Raw genomic sequence first — 14,196 nt, forward strand, 5'->3', positions numbered from 1 at the left:
CTCTACAAAAAATGCAAAACTTAGCCAGGCATGGTGGTGCACACCTGTAGTCCCGGCTACATGGGAGGCTGAGGTGGGAGGATCACTTGAGCCTAGGGCTTCAAGATTATAGCTATCCATGATTGAGCCACTGCATCCCAGCCTAGGCTACAGAGCGAGACTCTGCCTCTTTAAAAAAAAAAAAAAAAAATTTTTTTTTTTTTTTTTAAAGAATAATAATTGTATTAGTCTGTTTTCATGCTGCTGATAAAGACATACCCGAGTCAGGGAAGAAAAGGAGGTTTGATGGAGTTAAGTTTCACATGGCTAGGGAGGCCTCACAATCATGGTGGAAGGCAAGGAGGAGCAAACCACATCTTAAGTGGATAGCAGCAGGCAAAGAGAGAGCTTGTGCAGGGAAACTCCCATTTTTAAAACCATCAGATCTCATGAGACTTATTCACCATCACAAGAACAGCATGGGAAAGACCTGTCCCCATGATTCAGTTATCTCCCACTGGACCCCTCCCACAACCCGTGGGAAGCTACAAGATTTGGGTGGGGACCCAGAGCCTAACCATGTCAGTCACTCATCAGAAGGGTTCCTTTGCCCTTTGGGGCCTAGGCCCTTTGCTTAGTGCTCATGTGCTGTATTGGGTTCCACCTTTAAAAACCCCCTATGAGTTGGGTAGTGGTTTGAGAACCGTGACCCGTCTTACAGGTGAGGAAGCTGAGGCAAGATGCTGGCCTAGGCCATTCAGTCAGTGGTGGAGGTACCCAGAGTCAGTATTCAGCATTCCCAGGCTGCTCTCGGAGAGGCTGAGGGCACCACAGGAGCTGGCGGAGTCCTGTGGGCGGGAAGCCTCCTGGAGGAGGAAGGCCAGTGGGGCCAGCCCACCGGGTGGGAGAAGGGCCCAGCTCTGCAGCTGGTGGCATCTCTACTGCCCCGTCCTCCACCCCTGCAGCAGAGGCGCCATGCCGGGGCTGTTGTGGAGCTGGCAGACAAGTAGGGTTTGGGATGACTGTGGGTCCTTGAAGGACAGGAGGCTGCAGGGAGCACCTTCTGTGTGCAGGCCTTTCCCCAGGACTGGCTCTCCAAGGAGGCCTCACAGTCCCTTCCAGACCCCCTCAGGCCAGTGTCACCTGACCACAGTTTTCTTTTAGTCCCTGGCTGAGCCTTGGGGCAGGCTTGGCTACACCCAGAAATGATTCACCGTGAAGTAAAGAGAGAGAGACACACACAGAATGGGATGCATGTTTAAGAGCATTTTATTTGGCAGAGAACCAGAGATGTGAGTTAATTATTCCCTACAGTTGCTGGAAATAATTCCCTGTGAAGGGGCATTTCCTGACCCTAACATAATGGAACAAGTCAGTGTAGGGAGAAGGAGTTTAGCTGGGTTCCCAGAAGCCAGGGTGGCTTGGGGCCAGGGTTGGCTAGAGCCTAGGCCCCTGACTGTACCTGGGGGAAGGGGCCAGGGCATCCAGGGATTATCATGTTAGGCCAGGCACCCAGATTGTGTCTTGATAGAGCAAATTGGCCTCTGCCCTGCCCTCCTGTTTAAAAAGTACAGAATGGTATTAAGAAATGAACGTTTTCCTTATTTTTTTATTTTTATAAATGGATGGAGATGGAGTCTCGCTCTGTCATACAGGCTGGAGTGCAGTGGCGCAATCTCGGCCCACTGCAACCTCTGCGTCCTGGGTTCAAGCGATTCTCCTCCTGCCTCAGCCTCCCGAGTAGCTGGGACTACAGGTGCGTGCCACCACGCCCAGCAATTTTTTGTATTTTTAGTAGAGATAGGCTTTCACCATGTTAGCCAGGATGGTCTCAATCTCCTGACCTTGTGATCCGCTCGCCTCAGCCTCCCAAAGTACTGGGATTACAGGCGTGAGCCACTGCGCCCGACCAGATTTTTCCTTATTCTTAACACACTGCCTCCCACCCCCAATTTAAATCTAATGATGTATTTTGTCCATGTTATCATGAAAAAAGCTTACATATCTGTAATCCCAGTGTGTGTGTGTGTAATATAAAACCTAGTATTGCACTTTAAACCAAGCCTTCTATCATGAGCATTTTCTCATGACATTAACAGTGGAGAGCTGGTTTTTGTTTTGTTTTGATATGGAATCTTGCTCTGTCGCCCAGGCTGGAGTGCAGTGGTGCCATCTTGGCTCACTGCAACCTCCACCTCCTGGGTTCAAGTGATTCTTCTGCCTCAGCTTCCTGAGTAGCTGGGATTACAGGCGCTAACCACCACACTCAGCTGATTTTTATGTATTTAGTAGAGATGGGGTTTCACCATGTTGGCCAGGCTGGTCTCAAACTCCTGACCTCAGGACATCCGCCCACTTCAGCCTCCCAGAGTGTTGGGATTACAGGCGTGAGCCACTGCACCCATCCTGAGAGCTGGTTTTAACGATCACGTAATGTTCTGTTTTATGGGAGATGCTATAATCCATCTAGCCAGTCCTCTGTTGTTGGACATGTAAGGTAGTTTCCAAATCGTTCTGCAACAAATGTCGACTTTCTATTTAGGGTCCCCTTTCTTCAAATTAGTTCATGAATGGATGTTTGGAGCCCCCCACCCCTAACTCTTAACAGCTCAGGCAATATCAAGTCTCAGGGTTAGCCCAGGCTCCTGTAGGCCCCTTCCTTGTTCACAACCTCTTCCTTGGCATCTCCTTGGGACCTCAGCACGCCCTCTGACCTGAGCCTGATGGCCCTGTAGCGCTTAGCCTTGTCCCTAGTCTCGAAGTCCAAAGCTGTGCTGGGCCTCCAGTGCTAGCCTGGGTTTGGCTTCCCTGGAGGTGGGTGTGGGCTTGGGGTGGGAGCCAGTTGGCTTCCCTGGAATCCCTTTCTGGGAAGTCAAGTTCGCTACAGGCCTCTCTGGCTCATCCCCATCATGTGGCCCCTTTCTGGAGCTGCTGTACCAGACCAGAGCCCCTCCAGGGTCTCTGGGCCCCCTCAAAACCTACAGGGGAAAGAGGAGGCGAGGCTGGGACAGGATAGGGCCTCTGAAGTGTGGGCCTAAGGCTTTGTCCTTCTGGCCATGGTACCCCACAGGGGCACCACCTCCTGTAGTGGGGGCCATAGAAGAGCAGCACGAGGCAGGGGAGGCTGCAGGGAGCGCTCCCAGCCTGCTGGCATGTGGAAGTGCTGAGTCATGCTGACAGCTCCGTGGCTGGCTGTCCCAGCCTCTTCCGGCTGCCCTTGCCTTCACCCTACAGCAGGGAGGCCTGGAGGCTTGGACTGCTGAGCATGCAGCCGGGTTGAGGGCCTTTTCCTGTAGTAGCAGGAGGGCAGCCGTGTCCCCTCTGAGCCCAACCAGGCACCGGCCTCATTTCCTGGGGCTACACAGCTAGACACTGGGCAGGGTAAGGGGAGGTCCCCAAGTCCCACCACTCCTCACCCTACGTGCATGCCTACACTGCAAGGAGTGGACAGTCTAGGCTATGGTCAGACCTGTGTTTGAATCCTAGATCAGCAACTTCCTGACAGCACGACCTTCAGACAAGTTCTGTGTCTGTTGCTGCCGTCCCTCTGCTACCCCCATCCCCTCACATCTCCCAGGCTGGGCTCAGAGTCCCTGAACTGGTCTCCCTTCCTCTAGCCTCACCCCCTCGCCCACCCTCCCCTGGGGCCTGGGAACGTTCTGTTTGCTGGGTAATTTATCCCAAGTTCAATGTTCTTTTTAACATGTCTCACTGTCTTGAAAAGATCATGGTTGCCTGTGTTGAAGGGAGGAGAGGGCCCCGGTGGTAGAGACAGGGCCAGGCCCAGCTTCAATCTTGGGGTCAAGAGCCAGTCTTGGAAGCCTGGGGAGAGCCTGTCCCATGAAGCACCTGGTCTTCAAGGGCCCTCCATGCTCCATCCTCCGCCTGAGCCTTCTTGCTCCAGGGTGTTGCCTAGAGTGCCTCAGGCCTCCCCGGCCCAGCTCCCTCCTCCAGGCAGAAGCAGAGCTTGGTTCCCAAGGTTCCCGTTTCCCACTGGCCCACCCAGCCAGTCCCAAGGCCTCCTCCAACCTCTGGTTCACAGCGGGGTCCATCCCCTGCAGCAGGTGACTCAAGCCTATTCACCCACTCTTCCTCACTTTCCTCTCTTTCCAACAACCCCCATTTTTCTTGATTTTATTGGCCAGATCCCTGTTGTCCTAGACCTCTGTTTCTTAACAGTCAGTACTTCTTCCTGAGCTCCTGACGGCTTCCTTCTTGGGGTGTGGCTTGTGGTGGGCTGCAGGGACCTGGTGACACTGTTGCCCCTTGAGTGTAAATGCCATCTGTTCTGCATATCCACGCATGGCTGCTCCTTTACCCAGAGTGCAGGCTCCTTGAACGGGTCGGGGTGGGAGCCAGCTGGGTCCAGGTGAAAGGGACTGGCCTGACTCACTCTCTGTCCACAGCTACCGAGTCTATTGCTTGCTGGGAGACGGGGAGCTGTCAGAGGGCTCCGTATGGGAGGCCATGGCCTTTGCCAGCATCTATAAGCTGGACAACCTCGTGGCCATTCTAGACATCAATCGCCTGGGCCAGAGTGACCCAGCCCCGCTGCAGCACCAGATGGACATCTACCAGAAGCGGTGCGAGGCCTTCGGGTACGTAGAGGCTGTGGCCTGAGTGTGATCACAGCTTTGCAGGTGCAGGAGCTGAAGCTGGGACCTTAAGCCCCATCTAAAGGTCTGTTTATTTAGCATTTGACTCACAATTTCAAACTCTAGGCATTTAGACTTAGTAACTCAGGCTACCACCATGGATATGTGGGCCAGGCCCAGTTTTAAGTGAGTTTCCTTGTTTCCGTAGTCATGGCATGGTGGTTCTCAGAGCTTCCACACACCATCTCACATTGACTCACTTTGTTCTTGAGGAAGGAGGGTTCTTGAGGGATAGGGGCTCACTCAGTAAAGCTAAAGGACATATAGCTGTGGAGAGGTTTGAACCTCAGTTTGGTGGCCACATCCCGTGCCCAGCCCCAGCCAGCCTGGGGAGGAGAAACAGGCTCCTGGTGAATTGGGAGAGAGGGTTTCCAGATGCCTCCCTTCGGCCTTGATTGGTTACACATTCAGGGTCAAAGGGCACAAAGCAGGGAGGTCAGTCTGCATGGGTGTCAGCCAGAGGGGCCCTACCTCAAATCCTCCTCCACCTGTGTCCCCAAACACAAGCTGCTCTGCACAGGAGCCCAGCATTGGCTGAGGAGGCTGTGGAGGGGAGGGAACAGGGCAGGTGCTGTGCAAGGCTTTGGGACTCAGGTCAAGCCTCCAGGGCTGCGTTTTGCAGATGAGCCCGTGCCTGTGACTACACTAAGTAACATGATGCTTGGGGTTACCTTGCAGTAGCATAGCAGATGCAGGCCTGTGTTCCTTGATGACTGACCTCAGGAAGGGAGAGGAGGGAGGAAATAATCTCCATTGGACAGACGAGAAACCTGAGCCACAGGGTCCTCACTCCACAGGCCTCCCCAAGGCCACATCGATCTGGGGACTCAGAGTACAACCCCAGCAGCACCCCTAGGACCTGTGTCCATAAACCTGTGATTCAAGCCAGATTGCTGAAGTCCTGGCTCCACTGCTAACTTGCTTTGTGGCGTGGGTCACGTTACTCCACCTTCACTGTCTCAGTTGATTGTAAAATGGGGCCAACTCAGCACCCAGGCATGGCGTGGTGAGGCTTCAATGGGCAGTGCTTGGCATGGCACTCAGTTTGAGCGGTGCTATTTTTATTATTCTTATTATGCCAAAAAGAGTCCCCAAAAGGATAGTTTTTCAAGAGAGAGCCTGCTCTGCCCCGGCTCCTTCCTGTATATTTGACAACATGGTGCATTTCAAAAGTTTCCAGCACCACATCCAGCATCTGTGATCAAATGTGTTCCCCCAAATAAAAATTGGGCCAAAAAATTCATCAAGAATCTAATAGCAGACAGATTCCAAACCCAGTGTGCTGACCCCAGAACAGCTTTCAGTAGGAAATGAGCGGATCAGGAATGAAAGAGACAATAAAGGAACTGAGCTCTGGATTACTTAGGAAGAAGAGGAAAACCTGTTCAGAGGCAAACAAAAGGAGTAAAAGTAATGTGAAAAAGAAAAGGATTTGGCCGGGCGCGGTGGCTCACGCCTGTAATCCCAGCACTTTGGGAGGCCGAGGCGGGCGGATCACGAGGTCAGGAGATCGAGACCATCCTGGCTAACACGGTGAAACCCCGTCTCTACTAAAAATGCAAAAAATTAGCCAGGCGAGGCGGCGGGCGCCTGTAGTCCCAGCTACTCGGGAGGCTGAGGCAGGAGAATGGCGTGAATCCGGGAGGCGGAGCTTGCAGTGAGCCGAGATTGCGCCACTGCACTCCAGCCTGGGCGACTAAGCGAGACTCTGTCTCAAAAAAAAAAAAAGAAAAGGATTTAAAAACCCAAACTGGAAACCAGAATGTTGCAAGCTTTCTACTACTCCAGCTGAGGCCGCAGTTGTGGGGTGGAGCCTGGGCAGACCTTTCCCTGGGAGGCTCCCAGAGGCTGTGGCCCCTGGGAATTGCCCCTCACTCTCTGCCCACCCCCATCCCCAGTTGGCATGCCATCATCGTGGATGGACACAGCGTGGAGGAGCTGTGCAAGGCCTTTGGCCAGGCCAAGCACCAGCCAACAGCCATCATTGCCAAGACCTTCAAGGGCCGAGGGATCACGGGTCAGTATGCATGAGCCGCCCTCCCCACCTTCACCCCTGGCCCGGACCCTGTAGCTACATAGCTCTTACCCTCACATCCAGGGAAACACCAGCTCTTGCTGCACACTGATTGCACCAGGCTCCAGGGAAGGGGAGCGGGAGACACTATGACTCAGTGACACCTCGTGGCTGAGCCAGGATTTGAACTCGGATTTGTCTGGCCTCTGCCAGTGGGGGCATGTACAGGCAGGAGGAGAGGAGGGACTTGGAGGGTATGTGGGTGAGAGGAAGGTTGTGGAGTGAGGCAGCCCCCGTGCCCAACCCTGGCTGGTGACTTTCAGAGCCGCAGCTCTGTACACTCTGTCAGCTCCGGCCACGTGCTCCAGCTGAAGAGCCAACACAGAGCCGGGCAGGGCCTGGAGAGGCCTGTTCCCTCCAGGTGGTGAGTGGCGTACTCCTCAAGCAATGGCAGGTGCTGAGCAAGGCCTGTGTGGGCCGAGAACCTTGAGGGGTTTGGAACCTGGCTTCTGCCCCAGGCCAGAGAATGAGACAGGCGTAAGTCACTCCTTGGCACCCAGGTGTGGGCTTCAGATTCCTAGGCCTGGGATGGCCCTCACCCATTTTAAAGATGGGAAAATGAGGCTTCAAGTGGTCAGGGACTTGCCCCGGGACAGAGGAAGTCTGTGGCATGGCGGGGGGCCGAATCCAGGGCCTGGGTAGGCTTCCCTCACAGATGCCCCTGGCTGTCTACCTGCCCAGACTCAGGTATATGAGGACGTTCTGAGTGGGGGTTTGGCGGTGCTGGGTGGTGTCTGGGAGGAGGTGGATGTCGAGGATAGGGCTCTGGGATATTGTCATGGCTTTGGTGCTGCTGCCTGGCACTGCCCTCAGGTGTTAATACTGGGCAGGATCTGGACCACTTGCAGCTTCTGGGGGGCTCCTGCTAGTCTTTGGGGCTGCTGGGTGCTACCTGAGAGGTCACTCTGTTCTTTGCTCTGGCCAGACTCTAGTGACTACTGAGGTGACCTCCAGGGAGAGGGATATTCAGCCTTGCTGGCCCCACACAACAAGGCGCCATGGGTGGGCAAGCCTAGGTACTTATAGACCCCTCTGCTGCCCACAGATGCATCGGGTGACCCTGGAAGCCTTGTTCTGGCCTTGGGTTCCCCTTCTGATGGCCAGGGTCCCTTCCAACCCAGTCGACAAACAGTATTTCTGCAGCAGACACCACCTCTGTGTGACCCTGTGGGTAGGGTTGCAGGGAGGAAGAGAAGGGACACATTGGTGAAGGGATGGGGCAGCAGGCCCAGAAACACACACCTGCCCACGTCTGACCCCTCCTTTCCCTCTCAGCTGTGAGTTCCGGGAGGACCAGGCAGTAGACAGTGAGTGGTGGGCGCATCGGAGTCTATCCTATTCACTGTGACCCTCCTTTCCTGGCCCCCGTGCCTGGCTGGCTCCTCCTGTCTGGGATGATGCCATTCCTCCCTTGCCCTCGGCAGGTGGAGGGCCAGGCTCCTGGGGCAGCCTCCTGGCCCTCTGGGAGCTTCTGTCTTACACATTCCTCTGTCCTCCCATGTTGGGCTTGCAGGAGTAGAAGATAAGGAGTCTTGGCATGGGAAGCCCCTCCCCAAAAATATGGCTGAGCAGATCATCCAGGAGATCTACAGCCAGATCCAGAGCAAAAAGAAGATCCTGGCAACCCCCCCGCAGGAGGACGCCCCCTCAGTGGACATTGCCAATATCCGCATGCCCAGCTTGCCCAGCTACAAAGTTGGGGACAAGGTACAAAGTGGGGCTTGTTTCTCTGGACCTGTAGTTCTCAGGTTCCCCAAGGCTGTGGCCCAGATGCGCCTTCTGGAGGGCTGGGAAAGGGAGGAGAGCAATTCATTTAGGACAAGGAGTGATTCCTCAGGTGTTGTTCCTGTCACTTCTCAGCAGGAAAGATAGCTCTGGAGTTGACCTGCAGAGGCTCAGACAGGGCAAGGGAGTTGTCCACTTAGCAAGCTTAGCAAGCTACTGACAGAACTGGGATCAAAGCCAAGGACTCACTCCCAAGTCCTTGCATCGCTGGTCCACGAGGGACCCTTGGCCTGAGCAAGGCTAGGCAGAGCTGTCCTGCTCCAGGTTTCTGTCCCAAGGGAACCCATCCATGCAGCCTGCGCCTGGCCTTGACTCCCAAGCCTTCTGTGTTCCCGTGCAAAGTGGAATAGGTTCATAGACCTGGTGCAGCCCGCGGGAAGTTGGGGCTGGTGGGTGTCTTCTGTAGCTTATACCTTTCACAGCCATGCTGGGGCCTCCAGGGGCTCCCAGACATTGACCGTAGTCATTGGCAACCTTTCAGCAGTTCAAAGTCTCCACAGGACCTTGCGCTCTTGGGCTTCTGTTTTTGGCCCTGTTTTAATCCTTCTCTAAAAGCAGGGCTCCAGGCCGCAGGCGTGCACACACCCTCAGAGGGGTCCAGAGGCTTCCCACTCTCTTCCTCACAGATAGCCACCCGCAAGGCCTACGGGCAGGCACTGGCCAAGCTGGGGCATGCCAGTGACCGCATCATCGCCCTGGATGGAGACACCAAAAATTCCACCTTCTCGGAGATCTTCAAAAAGGAGCACCCGGACCGCTTCATCGAGTGCTACATTGCTGAGCAGAACATGGTGGGTGCCGGGGCCGGCTGGCAGGGACAGGTCCACCCAAGGCTGAAGGCTGTGGTCCGAGGGGTGCGGGGCAACCATTTTGGCAGGGCCAGGTGCCTGCTGTGGGCCAGCCCAGGGAGACTATAAGAAAAGCCAGGACCCAGCATTAAACCCGGACCTTGAGTAGCCAGAGTTTGGGAGGTTCTGCCGAGGTGCAAATGTCCTGGACAAGTGTGCACGCGGGGGAACCGAATGGGACTGCAGGTGCTCTCAGGAGGAGCCGCGTGCAGGCCAGGCCTGGTGGTGAATGGGGTCTCTTCCAGGTGGAGGGCAGGCCCAGCCAGTAGGTGGGGCGGTGATGGGTATAGCAGCCAGAGTCTGTTGAGCGCGTGTAATGCACACGGCTCTGGCCCTGCCACCCTGAGGGATGCAGAGATGAGGGAACTCTGGGCCCCTGACATGTTCCCATCTGGGGAAGCAGCCCCTTGTCAGGAACTGAGGTTGTGAAGTAAGGAACAATGTTTTGTCCACTTTTTCAAAATATCTCCTCATGGTGGTCCAGGAGCCCAGCCTGGCTTGCAGGCCCCTAGGGACAGTGAGCTTCCTCTCTCTGGAGGGCACTCACATCTCTAGAGTTCTTCCAACTGGACCTGAAATTATCTCTGGTTTCCAGAGACTGCTTTGCAGGGTGTGGGACTGGGGAAAGAGGCCTCTTGTTGGCTGGCAGATTTTGGAGCCTTGAGGGGCAGCTGGTTTGGAACTGATGACTGTACTCAGTTCTGCTTCTGGATGAGTGATCTGGGGACTGGAGCCTCAGCAGGCATGAGGCTACTGCCTTTGGACCCTGGGGAGGGATTGGGAGGACCGGTCTCTGCAGAAGGTGGTGGGGGACACATTCAGAAGCTCAGAAAGGATGGACAATCTATACACAAACTGCGGCCTTCTCCACGAGAGGGGTCCTAGGCTCCCCAACCACCCTCTGCCTGCCCCTTTGGGCTGACCCTGCCCCACCTGCCCCTAGGTGAGCATCGCGGTGGGCTGTGCCACCCGCAACAGGACGGTGCCCTTCTGCAGCACTTTTGCAGCCTTCTTCACACGGGCCTTTGACCAGATTCGCATGGCCGCCATCTCCGAGAGCAACATCAACCTCTGTGGCTCCCACTGTGGCGTTTCCATCGGTGAGTTTAGCCAGGGCACTTACACCTGGAGCTCCCTTGACTTTTGCACCAGGAGGTATGGGAGGAGGGTGGGCGAGGATTCCAGCCCATGGACGGGGGGTCTTATTTCTGCATATCCTTTCCCCACACCCCAGGGGAAGACGGGCCCTCCCAGATGGCCCTGGAAGATCTGGCCATGTTTCGATCAGTCCCCATGTCAACTGTCTTTTACCCAAGTGATGGCGTTGCTACAGAGAAGGCAGTGGAACTAGCCGCCAATACAAAGGTAGGTCGCATGGCTGTTCTTTCTCCTGCTGGCAGCTATCGCTTCCTGAGGGAAACAGAAGAGGAGGCCAGAGCTGGTCACTCGCTGCCCCGGGGGGATATTTCCTGACCTTGCGCCTGGTGTTTGTGTAGCTTGTGGAAGTTAGACAAGAAAAGATGAAATACATGCCCCACTTACTGCCACGTGGCAGACATTGTCAACTGATTGCCACAGTCTGTCTCCGCTGAGAATCCTGGCAGCCCTGGCCGGTCCGGCGGTTGACACCTGTCCACCCTCCTGAGTTGGGTTCTCCAAGACAGGCAAGGATGAGCTGAGCCCTGTGGTCCAGGCCCGGAGCTGCACTCCATAGACACAGTGTACGTGGTCCTGCCCCTCTGCCTGGTGCACTCTGCAGGAGTAGCCCACCTGCAGCCAGTTTACCTAGTGGAAAGTTGCCTTCGGCCTGGGGCTGCAAGGGGCGGGCAGTTCTCAGAGTGTTCAAGTGGGGTGCGGGCGGCCGAGGGCAAGCAAGGCCCTTTTCTCTGCTGGAGTAGCCAGGATGCAGTGACTGACGCTCCCATGGGAAGGGATGGCCTCTCTAGAAAGACCTTGTCTCTGAGGTTGGGTGTGCCACATCCTGTATCCTCATTTTATCTGTTTCCATCTCAGGGTATCTGCTTCATCCGGACAAGCCGCCCAGAAAATGCTATCATCTATAACAACAATGAGGACTTCCAGGTCGGACAAGCCAAGGTCAGTGCCTCACGTGCCCCAGGAGCCCACAGAGCTGCCTGGACCCTCCCTGCTGTGACTCCCAGCAGTCAGGGCCCACCCTGTCCCGAGGCCCTGAGCCTCACTTGCCCTCTGTGTCACCCCCAGGTGGTCCTGAAGAGCAAGGATGACCAGGTGACTGTGATCGGGGCTGGGGTGACCCTGCATGAGGCCTTGGCTGCCGCCGAGCTGCTGAAGAAAGGTGAGAAGGGGCCTCCAAAGTCATCAACTGAATGGCCACTGCATGCTAGGTCTTGGGGTTCTTTCTTTCTTGAAGAGCTCACAGCTAAAGAGAAAGAATTTCATTTAATTAAATAATGATGGTAATTAAAGCCATCCTTTGAGCACTTGTTCTGTCTGGCATGATGCTAAGTCCCGGGACTGCAGTGCTCACGGTCCCTACCCTATGACTCTAAGAGATCCCCCAGCACGGTGGTCAGATCAGTGGCCTGGAGCCTGCCCGCAGAGCTGGAATCACTCAGCCAGACACTAATTAAGGAAGTTATTCCCTACCTATCACCATGCCTGTTTTCCCATCTGTAAAATGGAGATACTAGCCCCTTCCCCGCAGGGCTGTCCTGAGGGTTACATGCATGTGACCTGGTATTCTATTATTATTACTGCGAGCTCACGGTGTTGGCTAGTGGTTTGTAGGGGAGACAGGCATTGGCCTCTCCTGCAATAGAATCACACAACAGATGTCATGTTTTAGCACGAAAGAGCGGGCAGGTGTGGCATCTTCCAGAAAGTGGCCTCAGGGTGGGTAGGAATTGATTGGTAGAGAGGGGAGTAAAGAGAGGCCGGAGCAGGGCCAGGCAGGAGCAAGATGGGGCTGGAGGAGCCAGGGGACCCCATCCCCAGGCAGGGGGAGATCCAGTGGGGTGAGCTTTAAGCAGGGCCTGGCAGGCGTGGGTTTGTCCTTCTGAGAAGGTGCTTCTGCTGCTGGGGCTGCACCTGGGCCTCTGATCACTCCGCTGGCTGCAGCTCCCCCACATCACCACATCAACCCTCACCTTCTGTCAGGCCAGATACCTGGAGTGTGTCCTCTCGCATTCCCTTTGTCTTCGAGGTTGTGGGAGGATGAGGGAAGGCGCTCAGGGCCTGCACACTGCACTCTGGGTTCTTGGATACTGCAGGCAACACAGCTGGACCAGATGCCCCAGTGCAAGGGGTTGGCAGGCATAAGCTCAGCCATGGGAACAAGGTGGCAAGTGGTTCTCCCTGGGACAGGGACAGGCCCGCAGGCTGAGCTCTTAGCTAAACGCAGTCCTCAGGATGTCCCACCAGGCCCCCACCAGGGCAGACGGTGGTGCCCAGCCCTCCCCTCAGCCATGCCGTATGCTCTCCCTCACAGAAAAGATCAACATCCGCGTGCTGGACCCCTTCACCATCAAGCCGCTGGACAGAAAACTCATTCTCGACAGCGCTCGTGCCACCAAGGGCAGGATCCTCACCGTGGAGGACCATTATTACGAAGGTAAGGAGGCCTGGGGCAGGCAAGCTGGGCAAGGGGCAGGGCCAGAGAGCCCGAGCATTGGACGTGCCTCTTCTGTCTGAGCCCCAGGAGGGCAGCGGTGGCCCAGAACCCCCAGAGCTGTCCCTCTAGAGCAGCTGGGACGTGGTCTCTTAACAGGCCTCAGGCTTGGCCTGGAGACCCCGCTAACGCACAGCTGCTGGTGAGCTCTGTGGAGCTCCTGCTGCCCAAGAAGCTGGCGAGGATTCCAGCCTCGCTGCTAAATGGTGGATGGTGGTGTCCCTGAGGTAGTGGTGAGTCCTTCACACAGCAGGCTCCCTAAGTACACAGCAGCCTCTCTAAGGAGGAGGCCCCAGTGGGAGAGATGGGCTTTGACTCTGGGGTCAAATCTAGATAATCAGACTATGGACAGTTGCTGGCCAGAGGATGGTGTTTGAAACAAACATTTAGAGGCCACGTTTGGGCCTATAAAAATAGTTTTGGGCCGAGTGTGGTGGCTCACGCCTGTAATCCCAGCAGTTTGGGAGGCTGAGGATGGCAGATTTCTTGAACTCAGGAGTTGGAGACCAGCCTGGGCAACGTGGCAAAACCTGACTCTTTAAAACAATAAAAACAATGAGTTATGTGATGGGCTCGTGGCTGCACGTGGAGAAAGGCGGTGCGTATGCAGCTTCCTCCATCCTTGACTAAGGCTGACAGAGGGCTGGGCCCACCACTGCTCACCCTGAGGCCTCGTCTGACTCCCCTCCTTTCATTTCTAGGTGGCATTGGTGAGGCTGTGTCCAGTGCAGTAGTGGGCGAGCCTGGCATCACTGTCACCCACTTGGCAGTTAACCGGGTACCAAGAAGTGGGAAGCCAGCTGAGCTGCTGAAGATGTTCGGTATTGACAAGGATGCCATTGCACAAGCTGTGAAGGGCCTCATCACCAAGGCCTAGGGCGGGAATGAAGTGTGGGGCTGGGGTCTATACATTCCTGAGATTCTGGGAAAGGTGCTCAAAGATGTACTGAGAGGAGGGGTAAATATATGTTTTGAGAAAAATGAATTGGCCCTGAAATGTTTTCTTCTTTGATGTGTTTGCAGCCAGTGTGGGTTCTGCGGAAGAAGGATAGAGGGTGCGCTAGGGAGGCTGGTGTCCTTGGCCCTGGGCCAGGACCTGGGTGTCCCAAGTCCCCTTGGAATCATCTGCAACTGCCCTTAACCTCCAGAACTATCACTGCCTCCCATTCATCACCAGGTGACATTTGACTGCAACCTGCCTTCTAG

At 55.5% G+C, this 14,196-nt stretch overlaps 1 protein-coding gene across 1 annotated transcript in view; it reads left to right on the top strand.

Moving 5' to 3' along the window:
• Positions 1-13,975, top strand: part of TKT (transketolase) — an 18,876-nt gene extending 4,901 nt beyond the window's left edge. Inside the window, exons 4-13 of the mRNA XM_011986188.1 lie at positions 4,386-4,577; positions 6,533-6,651; positions 8,222-8,415; positions 9,120-9,284; positions 10,285-10,441; positions 10,576-10,706; positions 11,355-11,438; positions 11,565-11,658; positions 12,811-12,933; positions 13,692-13,975. Coding sequence (XP_011841578.1) covers positions 4,386-4,577; positions 6,533-6,651; positions 8,222-8,415; positions 9,120-9,284; positions 10,285-10,441; positions 10,576-10,706; positions 11,355-11,438; positions 11,565-11,658; positions 12,811-12,933; positions 13,692-13,867 — 1,435 coding nt within the window. The 3' untranslated portion in view covers positions 13,868-13,975. The remainder of the gene's footprint in view (positions 1-4,385; positions 4,578-6,532; positions 6,652-8,221; positions 8,416-9,119; positions 9,285-10,284; positions 10,442-10,575; positions 10,707-11,354; positions 11,439-11,564; positions 11,659-12,810; positions 12,934-13,691) is intronic.
• Positions 13,976-14,196: the final 221 nt, after the last annotated feature.

This window comes from Mandrillus leucophaeus, unplaced genomic scaffold (genome assembly GCF_000951045.1).
Source record: "Mandrillus leucophaeus isolate KB7577 unplaced genomic scaffold, Mleu.le_1.0 Scaffold296, whole genome shotgun sequence".
Classification (NCBI taxonomy): Eukaryota; Metazoa; Chordata; class Mammalia; order Primates; family Cercopithecidae; genus Mandrillus; species Mandrillus leucophaeus.